At 35.6% G+C, this 25050-nt stretch overlaps 2 protein-coding genes and 1 long non-coding RNA gene across 8 annotated transcripts; 1 reads left to right on the forward strand and 2 right to left on the reverse strand.

Moving 5' to 3' along the window:
- Window positions 1-1259: 1259 nt before the first annotated feature.
- Window positions 1260-6026, reverse strand: LOC104906633 (hypothetical protein). Of its 2 annotated transcripts, XM_048641069.2 has the most exons (5): window positions 5383-6026; window positions 2816-3062; window positions 2594-2644; window positions 1878-1971; window positions 1260-1689 (listed from the first exon to the last, which is right to left on the reverse strand). In XM_048641069.2, the coding sequence occupies exons 1-5, from the start codon at window positions 5808-5810 to the stop codon at window positions 1424-1426; spliced, it is 1086 nt and encodes a 361-aa protein (XP_048497026.1). In that variant the 5' UTR covers window positions 5811-6026; the 3' UTR covers window positions 1260-1423. The 2 variants fall into 2 exon arrangements, with proteins under 2 accessions (XP_048497026.1, XP_010693715.1); XM_010695413.4 differs by lacking the exon at window positions 2594-2644 and having other exon boundaries at window positions 5383-6023.
- A 4231-nt stretch (window positions 6027-10257) lies between these two features.
- Window positions 10258-18920, forward strand: LOC104906634 (uncharacterized). 4 transcript variants are annotated; one of them, XM_057393587.1, is made up of 17 exons: window positions 10258-10563; window positions 10770-10806; window positions 11074-11204; window positions 11353-11508; window positions 11617-11698; window positions 11945-12078; window positions 12900-13039; window positions 13637-13687; window positions 13789-13874; window positions 13963-14017; window positions 14108-14222; window positions 15691-16177; window positions 16269-16482; window positions 16626-16696; window positions 17453-17621; window positions 17876-17999; window positions 18098-18920. In XM_057393587.1, the coding sequence occupies exons 1-17, from the start codon at window positions 10404-10406 to the stop codon at window positions 18757-18759; spliced, it is 2874 nt and encodes a 957-aa protein (XP_057249570.1). In that variant the 5' UTR covers window positions 10258-10403; the 3' UTR covers window positions 18760-18920. The 4 variants fall into 4 exon arrangements, with proteins under 4 accessions (XP_057249570.1, XP_010693716.1, XP_057249572.1 ...); XM_010695414.4 differs by having other exon boundaries at window positions 10259-10563; window positions 13792-13874; XM_057393589.1 differs by having other exon boundaries at window positions 10259-10563; window positions 11356-11508.
- Window positions 18921-19115: 195 nt separating this feature from the next.
- Window positions 19116-23175, reverse strand: LOC104906635 (uncharacterized). Of its 2 annotated transcripts, XR_008968744.1 has the most exons (7): window positions 22922-23167; window positions 22741-22802; window positions 22565-22634; window positions 21405-21465; window positions 20919-21004; window positions 20624-20830; window positions 19150-19832 (listed from the first exon to the last, which is right to left on the reverse strand). It is a non-coding gene; the product is annotated as an uncharacterized LOC104906635 (long non-coding RNA). The 2 variants fall into 2 exon arrangements; XR_008968745.1 differs by lacking the exon at window positions 20624-20830 and having other exon boundaries at window positions 19116-19832; window positions 22922-23175.
- Window positions 23176-25050: the final 1875 nt, after the last annotated feature.

The following is a 25050-nucleotide window of genomic DNA, read 5'->3' on the forward strand; positions in this document are numbered from 1 at the left end:
CTCCATTTCTTTTCACTTTTCATTTCTTTTCTCTTTTTATCCCTTTCCTTACCACCACCACCATCGGAGCCACCAACACCATCGCCACCACCACCAACAATATGCAAAGAAATGGAGAATTAATAAATATAATTTTCGTTTTTTATTTAAATAAAAAGAGAGGCGTCTACCAAGGACGCCCCACCACTGACGTAGGCGTCCATGGATGGTATGGGTGTTCATTTCGGATTATCCAATTTGTAACTTCATATCGGGAAAATGTGATCTTTCGAATATCCGAAAACTGAAACGTGAACTTTCAAAGAAAAAGTTCATAACATAAGTTTCGGAGTGAATCGGATATATCAGATATTTAGTATTGAAAACGAATATTACGGATTAGATATCCGAAACTATCTAGAAAAATTACAATGTTTCAGATACTTCAGAGGGGATGTACGAAAAAATCGAATGTTCTGGATATCTTTGAATATCCGATACGAAAAAATTTGTAAAACGAAAAATTGGAACAAATTTCAATTTTTCGAACCGGATCAATCAGATCGATATTTATGAATACCCCTAATGACAGGCGTATGTTCCCTATGGTGCAGCGCCTGCCGTAGACGCTTACGCTGGTGGTGGGGCGTCCATGACAGACGCCTCCCTCTTGTTATTTTCATTAAAAAAAATCTTTTAGGAGGTGCATGCAACAAGTGGAAGGTGGTGATGGGACGTGAGGATGGTGGCGGTGATGGGGCGTGAAGGTGGTGGTGGAGCGCGAACTCCAAATGCGTTTCTCCAAAGTGTGGTGATGGTGGGGTGTGATGGTGGTGGTACGGCGGCTGCGTCGCCAGTAGTGGTGTGGCCGTGTGGAAGAAGGAGAGAGGAAGTGAGAGAAGGGGAGAAAGTGAGAAAAGAAATGAAAAATATACAAATACAGTATTGTATACCTATTTAGTGCTAAAAAATTCCAAGGCGGTACGGTGTTTAGCAACTCAGAAATTCTACATTAGAACGCTGCATTGAATACAATCACGATTGTGGAAAACACAGCCACATGAGCGAGAGTTTGGCTGTGTATAAAAAAAACCCCGAACTATGTGGTTTCTTCCTGGATCTAGGCACATGTATTCATTCCTAGGTTCCCTCTTTAAGAGCTTCGCTACCTTAACTGGAAAAAAAAAAAAAAAAAAAAAAAAGGCAATGCAGCTACACTAGCACTCAAAAGCTGTGTAGCTCATGTTCGACATCAAGTCATCAACAAAGAGACCATGCAATGAGATGTGAAAACTAACATTTGTATGTAAGGTTTCATGCTGAACACATTCAAAACCCAGGACCAAATACACTTGGTCTTATCCATGAAGTTGAAGCTTAAGATAAGAAGAGTAGAAGACAATTAAAGCAAATTTAGTACTGTCGGCAAATTACGAGTGATTACTCAAGCCTTGTGTCCACGAGCAACAACCACGATCAATAAAACGACAACGGTAAGCAAGAATGTTGACTTGAGCTTATCTGAGAAAGCATATGATTCTTCTTCTTTATCACCATCAAGGGGTTTGAGTATATCACCCACAAACTGTGAGATATTTCCCAAGACTTCCGAAAACTTCACCTTCATATTCACAAACATCCATTTGAGTATACTTAAATTTGTAGATGGGTCAGGTTTTTCAACAGGGCTTGACGGCAAACATTCAGCAGCTGCACATATACCACAAAAAAAATGACTGCAAAAATCTAACAGTACAGAATGGCTAAAATTTAGTTCAGAACTTTCAAATTTTTGTTGTGCACATTCAACGAAATCATATAAACGCCATGTATAACATGAATGTAGAAGTGTAGTTGCCTGAAATTAATTGTGAAAGAGCAGAGAAGCATATACTAACCATTGCGGTAAGAATCCCTAATCTCCCGTACAGCATCGTTGTTCAAGACAGCATCCCACACAGCTTTATCAGATGACAATGATACCACCATTTTCTGTGAAGTAGACAACTCTTTCACAGTAGCAAAAGAATCACGTAGAGTCGTAGACTGAGACCAAACTAATATTATACTGTCTTGATCATTATGTGGAATCGATATATTGTACAGTCCCTCTGTGTCATAATACTTGTCTTAGTTCCTAATTTGGTCATTTTCTAATCGAATGTCCTTGACGTTCATTATTCTCAAATCTCAGGTACCTCCTCTAATATATACTTCAGTACTAAATGTATCCTTCATAACTTTCTTTCCTATGTGGTTTTAATTCAACAAAGACAACTATTATCGACCACAGGTGAGTACAAAGCTGGAAACAACTCGATTTCAAAACTCATTACCGTCCCTTAGTTCCTATTTGTTCTTCATATTGTTTTTTCACAATCCAAAGCAAATTTTAACCATGAATATCTTGAAGTTCGTATTCTTAAAAGTATGCAAAGTTGATATATTAAATACATATTTAAACAAGTCTAACAAGAATTACATATACATTGGTGAGAATTTATAGTGACTTAATCACTTTGGCTTTGTAATCACACTCCATTAAAGAAAACAAAAAGGAATAAAGTAACTGCCACTCATACATCATTAATATAAAAAAAAAAATTAGAAGTACCCATTTTTGCTTCAAATATACAAAGGCCAAATACACTGCATGTCTCATCATCTGTAAACCATATTACATGTGAATCTTCAGATATGCAGTAGAGTTGGCTAGGTTATGACTAAAACCATTTTCATATCTCAGTACAGAAGGAGGAAAAGGTGGTATTACTTAGTCTTATTAAAAGGGCTTCTAATTTCATCTATTTAACACAAGAACTATACTAAAGATTACCTGAACAGTGGGCTCAGTCTGCAAGAGATGAAAAGCATCATAGACCCTCTCCCATCCAGGAGATTGTGTCACTAATTTCGCATCATACGGATGCATCGATGGCTCTATCCAATCATACTCGGAACCCTTTGAGGATGTGCTTTGCACTGTATATGTGGCTCTAGTTGTTTGATCATCCATGTCATCCTCAACGTCGGAAAGTATCTCTTTGCTGGTGAATTGAGGGGATGAGTGTGGAGGAAGGACTCTACAGCCACAGGTAAAGAACACAGGAAACTCATAAGGCGGAAGAACAATAAGCTAGAAGCTAAGCCAATATAAAGGAGTAAAAATATGTCTTACACACACAGTGCAAGCACCTTAATCCTCAAAAAACTTACCGACACTCTCATTTTCAACACAAGCATATTAAAAATTAAAGTTCATGATTACTAGCTTATGGGATTTGTCATTAGCTTTCCTTGTTCAATTTTGCTCTTGTTCTTCTTGTATCCTATATTACTTGTTACTTCCACACTTCATTTTGGGCCGAAGTCGTGAGATTTTTGCAAATCAACAACCAAAGTCACTCTGTATTTTTTTTTTACATATATAACAAATCGTAAGCTATGAAAAGCTCAAATAACCAAAGATGCTCCAATCATCCTAAGGTCCTACAAATCATTAGCTATCTGAAGGAATTAAGAACAACAATGAATGCCAATGGTCAAGCAACATATCCATTTCTAGTAAATAAAACCTTGTTTGGTCAACAAGGTGATCGCGACAACTTCTTAAGGTAAATGTAAAACCATGAAAAGCAAGCTTACATGTTGCATTCAGTTAGCAACCTCTGAAAGTTATTCGGTTGGTTCATAGATGAAAGTGACTTGATACAATTAAATGACTTCCTAAGAAGTATTTGTTAGATGACAACATTAACTCCATACACAACGATGTTGATGTTTGTTGCGTAATTAATGTGGGTGAGCTTGATATGTTCCACTTATTTAACCCCCTGGCGTGAAACAGGTCTTCCTCATGATTCACAGCAATTCAAAGGAATTTGCATTCCAACTCTTGTTACTTATAAACTAAACAACAAAATTTGGCGATGTTTAGGATCACTATTAATTTCCAATATTGTCTTTTTTTTTTATCCATATGAGCCACGAATGCAGTACAAAGAAGGGGAGGGGGGATTCGAACCTGTTGTCAAAGGACCAACTCAACCAAAAGCTTAAGCTGATGGTTGAGGCCCCAGGAATATATCTATACTCTATCACCTGTCACAGCACCTCAATTTTAAACATTAGGCCAAAACATCTTTTGTAGTTTCCAGTATTCTCTTTTAAGGTACTAAAAAATCATATGATATATGTGTGCGTATAATGAACTTGAGTGAATTACTCATACCACTCATGTTCATTACAAATATAAAGAGATTAATTTCTATTTGGTATTTTTCTTTTTCTCCTATTCTCCAAAAGGCCTATTTATAACTCTTCTATCTCTTTTATTCACCAAAAAAATTTAATCTTTATCATTTATTTTAACACAGGGGTCGTAACTCCTAATGGCCCCTAATTTGATGAGACGGCTCTGCTATCTAGATGTACTAAACTGTACCTAATTCTTTATATGCAAAACTAAAATGAGGGTACCATTGAACTGCCTGGTTCATAAATCATACCTGTGTACCAAGTACCAACTTTTATCATCCCATATATTAGCTGTGTTACAGTCTGGTTGAATATAGGAAGTAATATGTCCTACAAAATTATTTTTCCCTCGAACTTCCAAATCGTAAAAAGTGACAAAAGTTGTTTAGTTGTTCATGAGAAAGTAAAATTTTCTACAAGAAATTCTACTTACAATTTTCTATGAGAAGTTCTACTTACCCAGATCCCCACAGCTCAATAAAACAACCAAACACCTTCACCACATTTAACTCATTTAAGAGTATTAATATAAGATGACTGACATTCTGATTTAAGTATACAACATTTATATGAGTAATACAGTATGTAACATTTTCTATTGATAGTATATCGCACATGAATTGGGCAAATAAAAAAACCAAAAAGAATAAAAAAAAACATGAACATGAAAGTGATACTAAAATATTAATATCAAATACAAGTAATAAACTAAAAAAATATATACTTTTTCCGTTTCGTTTTAAATGCGACAAATAAATAAGGTGTTGTTTGGTTGGAAGTTAGTTCCCTTGGAAATACAAATTCCTAGGAAATACATTATGAGTGTTGTGTTTGGTTGGAGGGAAATGAGAAAAGCATAGGAAATACAAATTCCAAGGGAAATAGAATTTCCCATGAAACATGGGAAATAACTCACCAAGCCCCCCCTTGGTGAGTAATTTCCTAGGAAATGCAATTTCCTATGGTATCAACCAAACAATTTTGTCTAGTTCCTAGGAAATTAACAAGGGAAAGAATTTCCCATGAAATATAAATTTCCATGGGAAATTACATGTGAACCAAACGATGCCTAAGTATTTTATATCTCACAAATAATAGCCCATTTGGTGCATTTAAAACGAAACGGGAAAGAATAAGTATACTCACTGTTGAAGAGATAAGAGGGCATGTTGAACTTCACGGGTAGAAGGAAGAACCCCAAATATAGGATCATAATAATTCTCCAAACACTCCCATTCATTATTCTCATTCGCAACTTCATTATAATTATATTCTTCCTCATTATTAGTAATAAAGTAATTAGGAAGAGAAAGACCATTAATACTATTATTATTACTATTACTAGTGCATGGTGATGGAACTGGGGAGGAGAGAGATAGGGCGTGTTTGGATGTGGTGTTATCTTTTGTTGACGAAGAACATATTTTAGTGGGTGAAGAAGAAGAATTATTATTGGATGAAGGAAGAGATTCTTGAAAATGATTAAGTTTAGTTCTTCTATTAACTTTTCCTGCACTTCTTAACATTTGTCCGCCATTTCCGCCACTGTAACTTCCACCTAAGGATTTTCTCATCTCTTTCTTTCTCTCACTTGTTTCTCAAGAAAGATGGATATGATATATGGATGGTTTTTATTCTTCTTCCTTTTTTAAAAAAAGGGAAAAATAAAGGGGGAAATTGATAGAAGGAGAATATGTCAATGGAGTTTCAATAGGCAGCTGGATTCGATTTCGCTCTACTCGTCCCACGTGTAGCTTCTACTGACGCTATTTTACTGATTTTCCTCCTTCACTGGTTTTTTAGGCTCGAGTATATTTTTCATCTATTTTTATTTTTTTGACATGGGATAAAAACAAATGTAATAGGATAGTTACAAGCTTAACTAAATTGATCCAACCTTTTCAAATACTCTCTCCGATCTTTATTAGTTTACCCATTTCTTTTATAAAAAGTTTTAGAAAAAACAATATTACGAGATAGAGAAGGAAAGAAAAACTATTATTTTATGTTAAAGTTAAATGTATGTGTGATGGAAAGTTAGTGGTCTCATTTCAAAAATAAAAATAAAATAAACAGGTAAACTAATAAAGGGTATCTCAAAAAGGAATACAGATAAACTAATAAAGACCGAAGGTATTGAAAAAGAACCAAGTTAAAAAAAAATCAATGGCCAAGCCTCTACCAACCTAATTGAAATCCTCCTTACTCGATGTTATGAAATTGTTTAGCAATTGGTTGTTGATCGTTGGCGGTTGTCTTCTAGCTGATTTAGTTGGCTTGTTTGGTTGGATGGAAGCATTGGCTTTATTTAATGGTTTTTGAGTTGGTTGTTCAAGGCAGGTGTTTGCAAAAATGTTTGGTAATTTTAATTGTGATGATTGGTTGTTTATTAGAGAGTTTGTGGGCCAACAAGCCAAAAATCAATCCAAAAAGTTACTCTAGATAGTTTTTTCATTTTGGCTTAAAAGCCAGCTTTTCAACCAACCAAAAAGCCACCAATCAAACACTTTTTTTGACAATTTGACCAAAATGAAAAGCCAAAAGCCAACGAAATTAATACAAACATGGCCTATATGTCAATGTTTGTAGCTTTGGAAGTACAAGTAAATTTTGAAAAATATAACTTCCTCCATTCTTTTTCTATTGCAACAATGAGATTTTTGCATTATTCACTCACCATCCTTTACTACTTAAAAAAATATAGTTATTTGGGGTTTTGTTCAGTTCGTCTTGATATATACCTTCAAAATATAAAATTTGCATAATTTTCACTAAACAGTAATTAAATGCATTAATAAATGAAGTTGTGCATTGCTAAGCGTGAAAATCAATTGTTAGAATAGAAAAAATCCTGAGGAAGTAGTATATAATAAAACCAATGCATTTTTTTTTTGAAAGAGAAATTTCATTAATTGAAGGCCAAACGACATCTACAATAGGTATTAAAGTAAAACAAGATACAATTAAACAAGACTAAATCAAATTCGTCTTCAAAGAAACTACAATGAACCAGATCGAACAATACAGCACAACCCTCTTGTATTTGCTGAATCAAGCAGCTATTGATGAGGAAGTCTATCATTCTGATATAGTTTGGGAAGAACATTCTTGATCGAGTCAGGTTGACCGCATCCGAGATTCCAATACCTTCATGTTGAGTCTCGTACTTCAACCAATGAGAATAATTTCTCATACCTAAAAACAAAAAAACCATACTCACAACTCCCATACGGGAGTGAGATTTCCAAAACAGAAACTAAAAACCCCATAACAGGGTTTGAGAAACTCTCATAAAGAGAGACTAATTTATTGAACAAAACAAGAAAATGAATTAAAAACTGGAAATAAAAGGTGAAAAGGGGCTTACCATGGATGAAAACATCTATGGCAGCCCCTAATGGATGAAGAAAGGGTAGGGGAGGCTAGGGTTTGAGAGAGAAAAAAAAAGAGGGGAGGCTAAAAAAAATTAAAACCAATGCATAATACAAGTGATTCGGTGGATTTTGACAAGTACTAGTATAAACTTCCTGCATTTCAAAATATTTGACACTGCTTGACGTACACTATTGCACATTCTCCCTTAATCTCATTTTCAAAATTGAGGATTGGGCTTCATCAAAGCTATATGACCCCGGTCTAGATCTAGTGCATTATCATGGACAGACGTACATAATTATAAATACATAGTGTTGGGATACAATGAGAAGGACGAGAAGGTTCTAAACACAATATTATAGCTTTTGCTACATAATTAGCAATATTATACTTTTTTTACCATCAAGAGTGTTTGAAATATGTTTCGAAATAAGTTCTAAACACAATATAATTTTAAAACTTATGAAAATATATTTATTTAGATAAGCAATAATATATTATTTATTAATTATTTTAAATACATATAAAATTAACTATAAAAATAGCGTATTATATGTAACAAAGCAATAATTATGCTTTTCAAAATCATACTTTTAAAAATTGAGTTATATAAAGATAAAAAATACAAATATATAGTTTTGAACCTATAGCATACCATGATGACATTACATGAAAAATCAAATGAAAATTTGTCAACGATATTGCATAGGTATTATGCATTTGATTAATTATTTTGTTCCTTGAATATTTGTTGTATAAATAATTATTTATGTTTTTATTTTTCATATATCTATATGTCAGATCTTATTCTTTTCTCAATGAACTTAACTACTAAGGGCTTGTTCCCTTCGGCATAAAACAGCTGAACTGAACTGAACTGAATTGAACTGAACTGAACTGAATTGAACTGAACTGATCTGAACTGAACTTAACTGAACTGAAATGAATAGTGATATGTGAGTGTAAAAAGTATTGTCAAGAGCTGAACTGAACTGGTCTGAACTGAACTGATCTGAATTGAATTGAATTGAACTGAACTGAACTGAAAATAAGCTGGGGAGAACAGGCCCTAAGGGTATGTCCTCTTCGACATAAAACAACTGAACTGATCTGATCTGAATTGAACTGAACTGAACTTAACTGAATTGAACTGAACTTAACTGAATTGAACTGAACTGAACTGAAATGAATAGTGATATGTGAGAGTAAAAGTATTGTCAAGAGCTGAACTGAACTGAACTGAAATGAATTGATCTGAACTGAACTGATATGAACAGAAGTGGATTGAACTGAACTGAATTAAACTGAACTGAACTGAAAATAAGCTGGGGGAGAACATGCCCTAAAACTAGCTGGGAAATCAAGGTTCGAATTTCTAGACTATTTGAGGTCGCAAATCATATAAAAAGGAAAAGTTTGATAAGTCTTGATATGGTCATGATGGATTTATATATTCTTTCACTTAAATAGGATTTTTGATTATTAATAGAGGTTAGTTTTATATTTAATTTAATTTATTCATGATACCATCATTATGATATTATTCTTTGCTTTCCCATCTTCTATCCTATATACGTTAGTGTTTATGTGCTAATAATTAAAGGTTGAATTTGTGGCAGACACTCATATATTTTTTTTATACTATTTCTGTTCTGCATCTATTAAATTTGTAACCTCTACTTTCTTAAAGTATCATTCGAGTATTTTTCATGTTAAAAATGTATTAGCTATTGTTAGTCATACCAATAATTGGCATACTATATAATAATAGACTTAATTATAATATTCAACTGAACATTAAAAATATAAAATTTATATATCACAATAACAAATCTAGAAATTAAAGTATAACGACAAATACTTTTTCAGTCTTCTTCTAGTACAACAATGAGTTTTGGCATGGTTTGTAAGAAAATAAAAAAGTGTAGTTTAGCATAGAGGGTTAAACAAGAATAGGGGATAAGTAAATCCTTAATAAAATAAACACAACTTTATGAGGCAATTTGAGTAATTAATGATGGTTTTATTAACATAAAGTAAAGACGATGTTGTCAGCTATAGTTGCTTTTTTTTCCCCAAAAGTGAAGTGATTCGAATAGATGAAACTATTCAAAGTGGTAATTATTGCAACAGAAAAAGAATGGAGAAATTATATAACAATTGTGTTGAAAAATCTCATTTCACATCAATAAAAAATCAACAATGTTAACAAAAAATTTGCAAAAAAAAAATAAACAATAACCCGTGCAACGCACGGGCTTCAAAACTAGTAATGATATGTTTAATAATCTTAACTAGCATGGGGCATCCCGCGTGCCAATATATTACTTAAGAGTTAGAAAATGCATTGAAAATTGTACTCAAATAATGTAGCAATTAAAAAGAAACCGAGAAAGTAAAGCATGACGATTCCATATCCCACAAAGAAGTACATCTGAATTTGACCCAAGTCGCACACATGACTTTGGTGGATGAGACGATGAGTCTCCCAACAAGAGTTTTTATATATAATAAGGCTCAAACTTAAGACATTCCTTAAGCGATATCAAGTTGTAAGCAACTTGAGACAACTCTTGTTGGTACACGAATAAGTACATAACCCAAGTAAAAGTATCCCCAAAAAATCCAAGATGACCCGACCCGCCCCGACCAACACAAACAGAAGAAGGCGAATTAATCTCTGGTTACTCCAATAAGCCCTGAGCTTAAACCCTCTACTTTCTGCAACAAGTAACAACACCTCCGGCTCCATTCTCTCTCCTCCAATAACTCAAAAACACAAAAGATTTGAGATGGGGAAGAACAAGAAATTAAAAGAAGGTCAACAAAGCGAACACTGCCCTGCTACAGTATTCGTCTCCAATTTTCCCTTCTCTTTCACCACTTCCCAGCTCGAGGAAACCTTCAGCGATGTGGGTCCCATACGTCGCTGTTTCATGGTCACTAACAAAGGTTACTTTAGTTTTTTCATAATACAATCCAATAAAGTTTTGTGTTAAATTTGATATGGGTTTATCATAATTTAATTTGGGCATTTGAGGGTTTATGTAAAGTTGAGATTTTTTTTGGAGTTTTTCCTTCAACTATAAGGGTTTAAATTTGCTTCTTAATGTGTTTATTTTTCATTTTTTTGTGCTTTTTTGGGTTTATTATTGCAGGTTCAACTGAACATCGAGGCTTTGGATATGTTCAATTGTAAGTTCTATTCACAAACTGGGATTGTGTGCCATTTTTTACTGTTTTACCAGATTATAATTTGTGTTTAAGTAGAATAAAATTCCCAACTTATGGACTTTGTTTCACATAAATGCATAATCATGGCATTTTTGTTCAGCTTTAGGACACTAAATTGAAAATTTCGACCTTAGCAAATTCATTTAGTATATACTCGATTTTTTTTTTTTTGGGGTTGAGCTTAATTTGGTGTTTCTTGTCACTTATGTGCTAATATCTGATTCACAGTGCTACTGCCGAGGATGCGGCTCGTGCTATTGAAATGAAGAATGGTTCATCTAGAGATGGAAGGAGAATTGTGGTGAAACTTGCTTCACATCGTGCTACCTTGGAGCAACGCCGATCTAAAACTAACCTAGGTTGGTATATTCACTATTGTATCTGTTTTGGTTGAATTGATATCTTTTTCACATAGGATGATAGGAGTACTTTTGGTTTAGTGTTAACTGGTCATGTATTTTTTAGTTTCTTTCATGTCACACTAAAGTTCTTACTTATCTACTTAAGCAGCTGAATCAAAAGACACTGATAAGACAACAAATGAGAAGGATAATGCTACACATGGTGCTGAAAAGCTTGAGAAGCTCGAAAAGAAGATTAAAAAGGTCGAACAGCTAGGAAAGGTCGAGAAGCTTGAAAAGCCTCCAAGTAAACAAGAAATAGGTAGGGTATTTATTCATACATTTATTTATAATGCTCGTTTATGTCTCCTTAGTCCTATCTATGTAAGATCACCTATTTGTCAATGTGACATGCATGGACATTTAATAGGTAAATCGCTTCAGCCAGCAAGGAAAGCAAAGAAACTCTCTGTTGGTCCAGCTGATGTAGGCAAGTCTTCAGAGACACAAAGGTATTCACTTGAAAGAATATTTTGTTCATGATTCACTAATGGTTGCATCTATGCCTATGAGACTAGTACATTAATTGGCAAAGTAACTTGACAATATGGTTTCTACATCATAGGTGTGTTTATGCAGACATAAGGCTTTCCGTAGGGCATATGATGACATCCATATCTGATTATATAGTTATTCATGCTTCTTTACTTATAAGAATCAGAAATTCTTTATAGATTTTTTATTTGAAATGTATGAAGGGTGGCAAGAACCGTCATATTCGGAGGCCTTGTAAATGGAGATATGGCAGATGAGGTCCTGCGTCGCGCCAGGGAGCTTGATGGAGTGTGTTCTGTCACATACCCACTTCCAAAAGAAGAGCTACAACACCATGGTAACTGAAATATACATTCATCCCTCAGGGTCCCTTCCCTTTGGTTATGTAGCTCATGTAAATCTGGATCGAGAGAACCCACAGAATAGTACTGAAAAGTAGTGGCATAATCTCCCCCATCACTTTTTCCTGGTTACGGCTAGGTTTCAATATACAATGTAGTAAAAGTAGGTCTCTTGCAGTTCTATTTTGGTTCAGGGATTTTGCATCATGTACCCATGATTTTTCAAAGACTGCATGAGCTAATACTGTGTTCACAGACGGGTTTGCAAAAATTCCAGTACATAACCTTATTGATTAGCGGCCTAAACCCCATTAAATAAACAGCCCCAAGTCAGTGAATCTAACATAGGAAAATGTACACCTGAGATTTTGAAGAATGCACGACGTACCACATGTTTATTGAACGGAGGTCATGTCCGTTAGTCATTCATGGTATGTTGTGGATGTTTCGCAAACATTAAGGGTATTCAATGCAAGTTTCAGACTGTGGTGGTACCCGTGCATTCCGTGGAACCTCAGGTACTTGGTGTAAAATCCGTTTTTCTTATTTCAATATCTTTCGGGAGGGTGGGGGTGAGCTATTCTTTATTCCTTGGAGCCTAATCTGGGTTGAGCCAAAAACATATTGAGATTTCTTACCTTATCCCCCCACCTACCAACCAAAAAAGGAAAAGAAGAAGCAAAGCTTGTCTCTTGAGGTCTGCCAAATTAGTTTGTTAGCTTTTGCTTTCATGAGTAGTAGAGTGCGCCTGTACCTCCTGTGCTATTAGTTTGTGCCTCATAAATATTTGGATTCTAACAGTGAGACATTGTTTTAGGGCTTGCTCAAGATGGATGTAAAATGGAAGCTGCATCAGTACTTTATGCAAGTATTAGAAATGCACGTGCTTCTGTTGCAGCCTTACACCAAAAGGAAGTTAATGGAGGCCTAGTGTGGGCACGCCAGCTCGGTGGAGAGGTAGCTCATATTAAATAATTTACAACCTGTTTGTGAATCATGTTTCCGCTGTTATGATGGCTCAATATTGTTTAATTATGTCGCATGTTGAGTTAAGAGTGAAAGTAATGATTGCTGAAAAACTGTATGTTCGTTGGCTGGGTGCCTAAATGGCTGTGGACTTTCTCATGGGGTTGTGATGTAGTATTCTTTGGACGTTTAACATGTTAAGTTCCAAAATTCCAATGCTCATGGTGTTCACTTATTTGGCACAGAGTGATATCCTTAGTAGTCTGAATTACCAGTGGGTGTTTTGACATATATGATCAAAGTCGGTATGACAATTATCATATAATAAAATTAGTTACGATCATTTAGTGTGGAGCCGCCAACAGAGCCAAGGAGTATGTGATTGTAGACTAGGTGACTTTCAGGAGGGGAAGGCCTTGATTGAGGAGGATGACTTATATGTTGCATTAGTGCATTTTAATTTTTTCCTTGCACTGGACATGATAGTACAGTGTTCTATTGTTCATTTGGCCCTGATTTGTGTCATATCAGTGCTTTTGACAAGTACTGACAGACGACATTTCTAATTGTTTTGCATGTCTGCTTCAGGGGTCCAAGGCTCAGAAGTGGAAAGTCATTGTCCGTAACCTTCCTTTTAAGGTTAATGATTTGTATTGTATTTTTTTCTGTAGTCTTCATTGTCTGTTGTCAAATTTAGATCAATTTAATAATTCAATCTAAACCCAATTATTGCACTGAAGCAGGCAAAAGTCAAGGATATTAAAGAAAAATTCTTAGCTGCAGGATTTGTTTGGGATGCATTTATCCCGCAGAATTCTGAGACTAGGTATTGTTTCATTGTGCATATGCTGCATTACTAGGATAATTCTATGTTATCCTTTTTGTTTGTATGAATGACTGTATTTCCTATTCAGGTTGTCCAAGGGGTTTGGATTTGTAAAATTCACTTGCAAGCAAGATGCTGAAAATGTATGTAAAATATATAGTTTTTAAATCTCTTTACGCTTGGTATTTTTGGGAAGTTTCTTGTATTTATGTGTTCTTTTATCTCTCTTCTAGGCTATCCTGAAGTTCAATGGACAGAAATTTGGTAGTCGAACCATTGCTGTTGACTGGGCTGTACCAAAGAAACTTTATACAGCTGGTGCCGGTTCTGCAGTTTCTTCAGAAGATGGTAATCTTTCTTATAAATTGTTTGGGTTAATGATCGCCATAAATCTAAAAATGTTGCAGTGAATTGAGAAAATGCTTTTTCTTTTTCCCACATTGCTTCTTCTGTTTCTTTAATAAAATAATTATTCGAAAGGGAGGCATATCAAGAGCTTGAGTGATGAGGAAGGAAGCTTTAGTATAAACAACATGGTGGATGAATTATTTAGCAGCAGCAAGTGATTCTGTTAGCTAGGAAAATGTTATGAATTTAACATGTTGGGTATTCTCCTTGCCTTTCGCTTATCTTTTAGGGGCCATTCGGTTGAGAGAGGGGAAAGGAAAAGGAATCAAGAAAGGGTTAGGTAAGGAAAGGAACCCACAATCCCCCAGTTCCCTATGTGTTTGGTTAGGCAAGGGAAAGGATAAAAATATTTTAGCCCTCTTGCTCCCTCCCCTCCCTTCTCGTTTTTCTCTTTCACGATGGTTTGAGGTTTCAGCCATTTCTTTCTCTATCTCAACTGGAAAGTGCCGGCAGTTGTGGCAGGCGTGCCTCTCTCACTGGCGGATCAGAGTGTTGATGGCGGGTGTGCTTCTCTCTCTCTGAACGGCGGTGAGGCAGGCATTTTTATTCTTTCAGAGCGGTGGCTTCTCTCTCAGCAACGGTGACTGGCGACTTCTCTGTTTCTCTCTTTCATACAGATGGCGGGAGTCGTGTTGTGGTGATGATGGTGGCGGGTGCGCGGCTCCACTTTCTCTTTCTCCAGATCTGGTGGGTGCTGTTGGGATAGGCTTGGGTCAATGGAGGTGGGATGGTGATGGTGGGTCAACGCTAGGGCTGGTGGGGTCAATGGTGGAGGTGGTGTGCTTGGTCAAGGTGTTTTTGGTGTAGGAATTTAAAACCTTGGGGAGGAGGGGGTGTTGGGATTTGGGAATCATTTTAGAGGGAAAGTGGGTAAACCTAACTGGAAAATGGGTAAAGGGTATAAAAATACGTCAACCAAACAACTGATAAGGGAATGGAGAGTTTTGCTTTCCCCTCCTTTTCTTGAAACCCCCCATCCAAACACCCCCTTATTATTTTGGGCCTGTGAAGAGAAGGCCGCAGTCCACCAGCAAACGAACATTAAAAATGTTAGACTTATCTGAATGACATTTATAAAGGATTTTGGAATTACAAACGTCAAACTATGGAGGTTCACTAGCTTTGTCTGGACTCTGGAGTGCTGTAGGTGTATGAGGTCAAGTGTCAGGGTGAGGATTCCAGATTGGGGACTTCATTGCTTAGCTGGTTGTGGTTAATCTTTGTTGAGGCATATTGATGAGGGGAACGCAGAGTTATGGGCTTACATTTCTCACCAACTTTTCTTACAGGGGCAGCTAGCAGTAGGTGGCTTGGTGACTTCTGGGAATTAATTGCTAACTGCTTTTGCATAGTTGTATGCTGATATGGGATCAAATATTTCTCAAATATGGATTTTTTTATTTAATAGGAGAATCTGCTGATGAAGATGTTGACAGTGATGATGGTGCATCGGAAAATGATGATTTGGAATATGCACCAAGGGCTGAAGCCTCAGATGTAGCTCACTCTGATTCAGATATCACTCACGTGGAGGAAAAGGAATCTGCAGTTAACTTTGAAGAAGAAGCAGAATTAGCACGGAAGGTCCTTCAAAATGTTATTACATCTGCTGTGAAAGAAGGTCCTCCTTCAAACAATGGGTCCATTGATGTAGATCCTGCTAAAGCGAGCTTCGGCAAGACTGTTGAACCTGAACTAACAGTCCAGTCAAAAGATGGAAAAGCAAGAAACGGCAAACAGACTGAATCTAAATCTGTAAATATTGATGATGATCTTCCAAGAACAATCTTTATAAACAATCTTCCTTTTGATCTTGATCCTGAAGAACTAAAACAACGATTCTCCAGTTTTGGGAAAATCCAATCATTCTTTCCTGTTGTTCACCCGGTGACTAAGTATGGACTTATAACAGTTATCCTGCTTCTTGTTCTCTCTATCAGGTTATGTAGAGGTGTTGCTTAAAACTTTCTTTCTGAATGTGGGCAGGCGACCAAGAGGAACTGGATTCCTTAAGTTTACAACGACTGATGCTGCTGATGCAGCAGTTGCTGCTGCAAATCCTGCACCTGGTCTGGGAATCTTTCTAAAAGGAAGACAATTGAAGGTATTAAAGGCGTTGGACAAGAAATCAGCTGATGACAAAGCACTGGAGAACTCCAAAAAGGAGACTGAAGACCAGCGCAACCTGTACCTGGCAAAGGTTTATCTTCTTGCTGCCATTTCTTCTCGCCTAGTGTTTGAGGGATATATGAGGGGTTTATCTTTGTTATTAATGGGTTATATATTTCTAAAAGACTTTTCTTTAAAGTCTTAACGGATATATTTGTTATGTCTCTTGCACAGGAGGGTCTGATTGTTGAGGGAACTGCGGCTGCGCAAGGGGTTTCATCTGATGATTTAGAAAGACGCCAAATGTAAATTTTAATGCTTTATTAAGTGTGAGAACCAAATAGGATCTTTGAATTTCTATGTTTATTTCATCATAACAGGAATTGCATATCTTCAGCTTGGGTCATGCATATATAGGGCTTCCTGTCCTGTTGATTATTTAGTTCTTTAAACGGATAAGAAAACACAATTCCTGTACTATCAGCAAATCTCTAAATTTGAGATTCTAAGGCTACTTTTTATCTGCATTCTCTTGCAGGGCTTCTTTTTTTTTTTTTCTGAAAGGACTTTTGCAGGGCTGCTTTAATATGCTGTAGGATGCTACCTATGAATTTTTAATCTGCTTGGAAGATGTGATTTTTAACTGCGGAGAGCTATCTTCAAAATATCAATGTTTGATAGGTTATGAAGATGTGGGGGAGGGTACAAGCAGGTGTAAAACCTAGGATTTGTGCCTTTTCAGTTATTATATGTACAAGTCAAAGATGTATTGGAGATCTGAAGTTGAAACATCCACCCTTGCGTAATACCTAGGATCTACAAATTCTCAATCTAATTCTTCTTAAGAGAATATATATTTGTAACATGTTTTTTTTTTTCTTTTTAATGAATGTCATGTTTTGGGACAGTACGAGTAGTTTCTTTAGTGCAATTTTGTAAAGATGGTGTAATTATTAGCAGGACTAGAGGAGGATATGTAGGCGCTATTGTTTTGTTTTCTTCTACTTTGCTTAACATTGCAATCCTTCCATTGTATATTCATGGTGATTGGATCTGTGCAGGTTGCATCAGAAAAAAATGACTAAACTTCAATCTCCAAATTTCCATGTCTCCAAAACAAGAATTGTCATATACAATTTACCGAAGTCAATGACTGCAAAACAACTGAGAAAGCTCTGTACTGATGCAGTTACTTCGAAAGCTTCCAAGCAGACGCCTGTAATACAACAGGTTTGTGTGCTTATTCTTGTTGTGGGGATATCTTTTATATAGGAATAAGTCTTCTCAACTGAATGTTATGTGCATGACAGTAGTGGAATTTACTGAATTGCCCTTACTCTTTTGATTGTAGTATAGTTGGTACTGATGTGTACCTTCTGTCTTTCTACATGAACCTAAATGTTAGGAGTAAAGAGTTAAGAGCAATGCTTTATCTTGTTTATTTAACTTCGACTTTTTTGCACTCTAAATTTGGTCATATGCAGATAAAGTTTCTTAGTGATGTTAAGAAAGGGGTGGTGAAAAACCATTCTCGTGGAGTTGCTTTCGTGGAGTTTGCGGAGCATCAACATGCTATCGTGGCATTGAGAGTGCTCAACAACAATCCTGGTAATTTCTTCAGCAGTTGTGTTTTATTTTCAAAAAGTTCATTTTTTTTCTTCTGATAAATCAATCTTATTTCACAATTTGCCATATTTCACTTACAGAACTATTTGGCCCTCTGCATCGTCCTATCGTGGAGTTTGCTGTTGATAATGTTCAGACATTACGGAAGAGGAGTTTGAAAATCAATGATCAACTGCAGAAAGTTGGTGATGATCATACCGGTGTGCGTCAAAATGATCGCATTCTAAATTCATCCGTGAATTCAAATAAAGAAAATCCCAAGAAAAGAAAATCACGTGATGATAAGAAATCAAGAGAAGATCAAGAAACTAGCAGAAAAACCGTGGAAGGAATTAGGGCGCCTGATAGGGATGCCACTGAAGAGAACAGAATAAACAAGAAGAAACAGCGAATCCAAGCAAGAGAAGATAAAAACCACCAAGAAAGAAAGCAATATCGTAATGGATCAGTTCAGCGCAAAACTGGAACTGCGGATGTTCTCAATCCGATTTCATCCGAGCAGAATGATGAGCTTTCAAAAAGAAGGAAGATAAAGGGTCCCAAAGAAGAGGGTCCTGAGGGGAAGACTCCGAAGAAGAGAAAGAGGACCAATAAGAAAGATGCTTTAGGGCACGATGCAGTAGATAAGCTAGACGTGCTGATTGAACAATACAGATCCAAGTTTTCACAGAAGAGTTCTGACAAATCAGATGGTGAAATGCAAGGTTCCAGACAGCAGATGAGAAGATGGTTTCAGACATAGAATTTTTTCATATTTAAGCTGCTTACTTGACTTCTGAAAGTAGTCATGTGTTTGAATGTTGTATATTACCGAAATTTTGACAGCTTTAAGTAAACACTATTGGGAGAACTGATGCAGCACACTAATACATATTTCAGAAAGAAAATTTGTTTTTTCTGCAATGCTAAATTTTCGTTGCCAACTGGATATTGCTATGATCATGGAGTTACGCGAAAAGCTTTAAGGAGTCTTTTAGAAATTACAACCATGTTATTAGTCTTTTATGTTCTTTTAATTTTTCTTATAAGTTCATCATGGTATTAGAGCAATTTTGAAGTAAAAATAATAAAGCAAAGAGTTTGAGAGATAGAGAAAACTCCATGAAAACTACTGCATCTTTTTCATTAAATGAATACAAACCAACTTTTTTTTATAATAACCTAAGCTACATCCATAAGGAAATAAATCTTCCACTAATAACTCAACTAAATATCCCATGATTCACTAACTTAACCGGCATATTAGAAACTAATATTCCTTCCTTCAAAAAAAACATATATACCTAAAATTACTCCAACTAAATAAACCAACAACGCATACAAATAGGTACTATCGTATTGTATTATTCACCTTTAAGGAATTAGGAATTGAAAGATTTATGTTAAATCTAAAACGGTACTTCGAATGTGATTCTTTTTTTAACAGAAAAGCCAAAAACTATATTATGTAGATGTTATGTATACACATATTGCATCAGTAATGCTAAAATGACAAAATCAATATTTTCAGTTTTTGAACAATCGAAAATAATTTGATGCTTGAAGTTTTGAATTAGTAAGGAACCTGCACTCCTTCCTTAGTCCTACATACTTACAAAATTACAAGATGTACTCTATAGTCTATATGTTGCTGTTCTTCATAGGCATCAGATGCTTTTCTGTCTAGCCGAGGTCTTTCTCCTTATCCAAGATGTCGTCTACGTCAGGGGTTATGATCATTCGTTTATCAAGGTCCCCAACAGATACGAATTCCTTCTTTTCAGTATTGACTGCCACTACTTCTTGGACATCAGAAATAGTTGATCCAGGCGAAACCTACAAGATATTCGATTTCTGATTATTCTCCATTTCAAAGAAATATAGTGCAGATCACATTGAATCACAGAGACTATCCGAACAACTTGACATAAGTGTGGAATGGTATTTCCTTTCTCCTCTCTTGTTTGGGATGAAACAGTTTGGTGGTTTAGCATACACTTAATCTATTTGTTCGGTGCATTTGCTTCCACAAGCAAAGGCTATGGCAATTAAATCAAATATGCAACAGTCTAACCATGTACAATATTGATGCAAAGTAGTTCTCATGCGCAAGCAAACATTATGTTTGAGTGATAATTATGCAAATTGCAAAAACAGGCATTATGGAAAATCATTTTAATATATGGAATTTAAACCATAATCCATAATATCTGTATGATCTTTGTATTATAAGTTGCTTATCATCAGCTATATGTATTTCCATCCCCGCAACATAAAATCTTCAGGGGCAGGAAGAAACACTATCAAATATATATCGGAATCCATATTGAGGTCGTCTAATCGTCGGGATAAGGTCATAGTGCTCCATGGATCCAGGCACTCAAGCTCATGATTACTGGACTAATCTATGCCACACAGCTTCCTATCTGCTTCTCCAAAAAACTTAATGACTCTAATCTAAAGGTATTCTGTCACTACATTCAAGTGTACAAGGCCATATAGCAGAAGATATTAACTATCATGTAAAGCAGAAGGATATCATGAAGCAAGCTAAAGAGAGGAGATGCCATGATAAAGATACGAATTATCCTGTTTAGAATCAAGCAAAAGTTTTTCGAAATGCTTACATCATATTGGGTTTCTCCTAGTTTAAGTTTGACAGCTCCACTATTGTAAACACGCATCTTCCCCATGTATCCTGGAGGCAAATCATTCAAACTATAGCCTTGTTCTATTTGTTCCCCCTCAGCAGTAGCAGACCGATTAATTGAAGGGAGAGAATTAGGAAGTTGAAGAAACATCAGCCTGGTTTCCTCACTTGTGTCATCTGGGTTCTGTGGAGTATCACAATTCATTATAGCATATAAATAAAACACACATGTAGCAAAATGGTTGCTATTTTTTACATTCAATTTTACCCACCAGCAATCCAAGTTCAGAGGCAGGATTTATTGCGTTCTCATCATATTCCGTTGCGGCTTCCCCAAATTCGGCCTCGTCAAGAATGTCTATAAGGAGAAGTGAAAAACATGTCAACCTTACAACAAAAAAATTCTTTTTAAAATACAATCAGAGATTCTAGGTACCAGTGTTACCTAATTCGCTATCTAATTCGCCTTTTGAATTCGCCAATTCGCCCAAAATGAGCTAAAAATGAACCAAAACCGACCATAATTCGCTTTTCTCAAATTCGAGATTCGCGGGGGAATTAGGGAATTAGGTAACACTGCTAGGTACGTTGCAACTTTGCGCTTGCAGAGCGAGAGATATTTTTCACTTTTGAATACTAATAAATTCCACACCATGCGGACTTCCAAATATCTAACTTTTCTTGTTGACAGATGATTTGCTTCAGTGTGGAAAGTTAGGAAATTTTTGATTGATAAGAGTTCAAAGGCCAAAGTATACCTGGATCACCAGAGTTTGGTTTCCTCCAAGGAAGTGTGACGGGATAATATGTATCAGTGCTCTGCAGTTGAACAGAGACTCTACTGTCAGTCTGTCAGCATAAGTGTAATAAGTGAAGATAAAGAGAGAAATTGTCAAGGCTTTTATACCCAAGGATGTTTGTATTCTATAAAGGGGGAAATTTGTAATTTACCCAACCTTTTAAAGTTTGAGCTAATTATATTACCCATCTTTTTAAACAAAACATAAACATTCGTAGACCATCATCAATTACATAAGTCAGATTCCTTTTGTATAGCCAATTTGCAATATTTTTCATTCAATCTATTAACCCAAAAATTAAGACTAGCTTTTTTTCTTGGAATCTTCCATATATTTTTTCAACCAATATTTACGGCAAATAAAGAAACAATAATATCCATCAAGCTCTAATATGATTAGATAAGATAAAATAAGATAAAACAAAATTTGTTGAATCAAACGGACCGAAAATACTTACTAACTCAATCCCATATTGTAAGTAATTGAAGGTTTAAGCACATGTATTAAAGATTTGTTAGTCATTGCGCTGATATTAAAAAATATAGTATTTTAATACATTAAGGTGGTAAATACCGTAAATTTAGCCTATGCAACATCTTAGTAATATTGTCTATTTGTCTTTTTCGAGCTCTTTTTTCTTCATCAAACCATGTGACATCACACATAACAACGTGACATCCTCCTATAGCCTCCCCAAGAGCCCAACAATAATGCGAACCCCTCAACTCAAAAACCCAAATCGATGCACAATCAAAATAAAGAGAGGAAAAACAAGCCAATAGCAATAAACAAAGAATTTTGCTTAGGATTTACTAAACTCCTCGCATAGAACAAAATTAGGAGATCATACCAAAATTACACGTCGATCAATATTACCATATAAACCTTACTTGATGTAAAATCTTTCTTCTTTTACTTTCATATACGTCATTTTCCCATTTGAATATTATTCCCTCAGCACTTTCTTTAAATAACAAAATGGACTTTTCTGCCAACCATTGATATAATAATATTAATCGTATTAGTTATCATATAAACACATGACATGCTGATACTTCCTCAAATAGTTTAGTAATCTTAAACTTAATCACTTTTAAAAATTGGAAAGAGAAATTTACAAGTTCATTAAAACGCTGTAACACTTGTTGTCGCTGGACTTCGGAATCATCATTATCATCAGCCATTTCTCTGCAAAATCAAATAATTCATAAAAAAATTGATCAAGAATTCATAAATTTTAGAAAAAAGAAAAATCAAATCAAGAAATTAAAAAATTAGGTTGAACTTCTTTTACGTTTTAGACGCAGTAGCTGCTTTAGTCTTTCGTTGTGATCGAGGTTTTGGAGCAAATCTAAACTGCAAGAAAAAATTTATATAAAAAAAATTAAAAGCAAAGACATGAAATTAACTTAAATTTAAATTTGAAGGAAATGAAATTGAAAATTATACAAAGATCAAGAAGATTGAAAACAGACCTTTCGACCGGTGGAAGAGGGTTTATCTGAATCCATGACGAATGCGAAAAGTTAGGAAGAACAGACGAAGAATTTTACCGGCGTGAAGAAAACTCCGGTATGATTTGATCGGAAGAACTGATAATTAGGGTTCCGATGATGAAGAGGGAAAAAAAGAAGGGGAAAAGAATCGAACGTGAGACCTCCGCAAAACGCACAACGCTTGTTTCACCACTGAACTACGGACAATGTTTTGTAAGTTGTAACAACGAAATTTATTTGTTAATACATCTTCAGAGTCCACAACTATGTTGCCTTTTATAGTCAATTTTTTTTTTTCCTAAAAACAACCTTTTATATTTAACCTTAAATAAAAAAAATTTGAGAGAAACCTTTTCTATTTTATCGTCATTGGTAGTTATGTGGTTTTTTTTTTAATTTATTGAAACTGTTATATGTGTTTATATGTTTCTGTGATATAAATTATAATTGAAACTGTTCAGTAATTATAATTCAAACAATTGGATAGCATTTGTATCTTTGTATATACATTAAGTTTGTTAAGTTCAGATATATAGATGCTAGAGAATATTTATAGTACACCTGGGTGTACTATGCTCATGGTACACCTAAAACTATTTTCTCCAAATGAGCAAAATGAGCAAAATGAGCGAATGAACAAAATGAACAAATGAGCAAACATTTCTACCCATTTAAGAAAATGAGCAAATACTTTTATTACAAAATGAGCAAATGAGTAAATGAGCAAAATGCCCATATGAGCAAATTTGGTGTCAAATGAGCACCTGAAGTTCTAATTTATTACAAAAATACCCATGGGTGTACCATGCTCATGGTACACCATTGTTGTGCATGTGATTGCATTGGACTTTTTATATACAATACATTGAGGAGAATTATATATATTACATGAAATCTAATGTATTAATTACTTGAAAAGATATTGTATTATGGAGTGTAATGTGTAGATCTAATTATATATTTCAATTATAAAATAACAAGTTTGTATCGAGAGAGGGAGATGTGGGTCATTGCATACCTAAAGCACGTGTTTGGGCAGGAATGAAAACAACCCAAAGAGTGGAGAACATGAATTGTTTCTTCGATGGGTATGTCAACAAGCATACACATTATTTAATTTGAGTTTGCATACCGGTGTTGTGAAGCAATGAAAGTGCGGGCCAATGATGAGAAGCTAGCAGATGCCAATTCTACTAGATATGTATGGCAATTGATGGCTGATTTTGCTGTTGAGGGAGTTTTCTAGCGCATCTATATAGATTCCAAATTCAAAGAGGTTCAAAGGGAGTGCACACGAACAACTTATTTGATGTTTAGCGAGAAGAATGTTATATATGATAACGTTATAGAGCACTTTGTGGAAGATAGAGTTTGGATACGTTGTCGGGAAACAAAACGGACATTCCATCAAAGAAGAAACGAACGTACAAGGTTATGTATGACTCAATATATTTCTAAGGAAGTGAGTTGTTCATGCAAATATTTCGAGTGCCATGGGATTATTTGCAGGCACACCATTAAAGTCTACAAGCTGCACGATTAGATGGAGGTCTCCGATAAGTATATTCTTAGGCGATGGAAGAAAGACGTGCAAAGGAAGCACAGTAGAGTGAAGCTAAGGTTGCATACCACGATCCTTCGAAAACAGAAGAGGTACGTCGATTTGACTTTATGATGGAAAAGTTTGGTCCTATAAGTGAGAATGCAGTAGTGTATGATCAGGAAAGTGTAGATGTTCTTGTGGAGTCGCTTCAGTTGCTTGCTATTAGGGTTGAGCAGACGAAGGCTATGGTGGTACGCGAATGAAAAGGGAGGAAGAAATTAATCCTTCTTCTGGCGAAAAAACCAAACATACTACTGTCAGATGCAATAGTGGCGGGAAGGGAAAAGAGAAGGTAAATGTGAAGGATCCCTCGTGTCGAATGTTGTTCCACAGAACGCGTGATGTTCGTTACTATTCGACTGTTGAAGAAGCGACGAAGAAGAAAGGCCCGAAAGGGAAGGCGACGAAGAAGAAAGGTAACACAGGAACGAAAAAAAGGTAGTTGCATCGCTGGACATGCAGCTGAGTACAAGTGGTTTGAATGAGGCATCAGTGTTGAACCCTT

This window comes from Beta vulgaris, chromosome 3 (assembly GCF_026745355.1).
Source record: "Beta vulgaris subsp. vulgaris cultivar EL10 chromosome 3, EL10.2, whole genome shotgun sequence".
In the NCBI taxonomy this organism is placed as follows: domain Eukaryota; kingdom Viridiplantae; phylum Streptophyta; class Magnoliopsida; order Caryophyllales; family Amaranthaceae; genus Beta; species Beta vulgaris.

Coding starts and splice junctions, on each gene's coding strand:
- LOC104906634 (XM_057393587.1), top strand. CDS start 10,404: ATGGGGAAGAACAAGAAATTAAAAGAAGGTCAACAAAGCGAACACTGC. Junction 13,875..13,962: donor CCGCAGAATTCTGAGACTAG/GTATTGTTTCAT, acceptor TTTCCTATTCAG/GTTGTCCAAGGGGTTTGGAT. Junction 14,223..15,690: donor TGCAGTTTCTTCAGAAGATG/GTAATCTTTCTT, acceptor TTTATTTAATAG/GAGAATCTGCTGATGAAGAT.
- LOC104906633 (XM_048641069.2), bottom strand. CDS start 5,810: ATGAGAAAATCCTTAGGTGGAAGTTACAGTGGCGGAAATGGCGGACAA. Junction 2,645..2,815: donor AGACTGAGCCCACTGTTCAG/GTAATCTTTAGT, acceptor TATGGTTTACAG/ATGATGAGACATGCAGTGTA. Junction 1,690..1,877: donor TAGGGATTCTTACCGCAATG/GTTAGTATATGC, acceptor GTATATGTGCAG/CTGCTGAATGTTTGCCGTCA.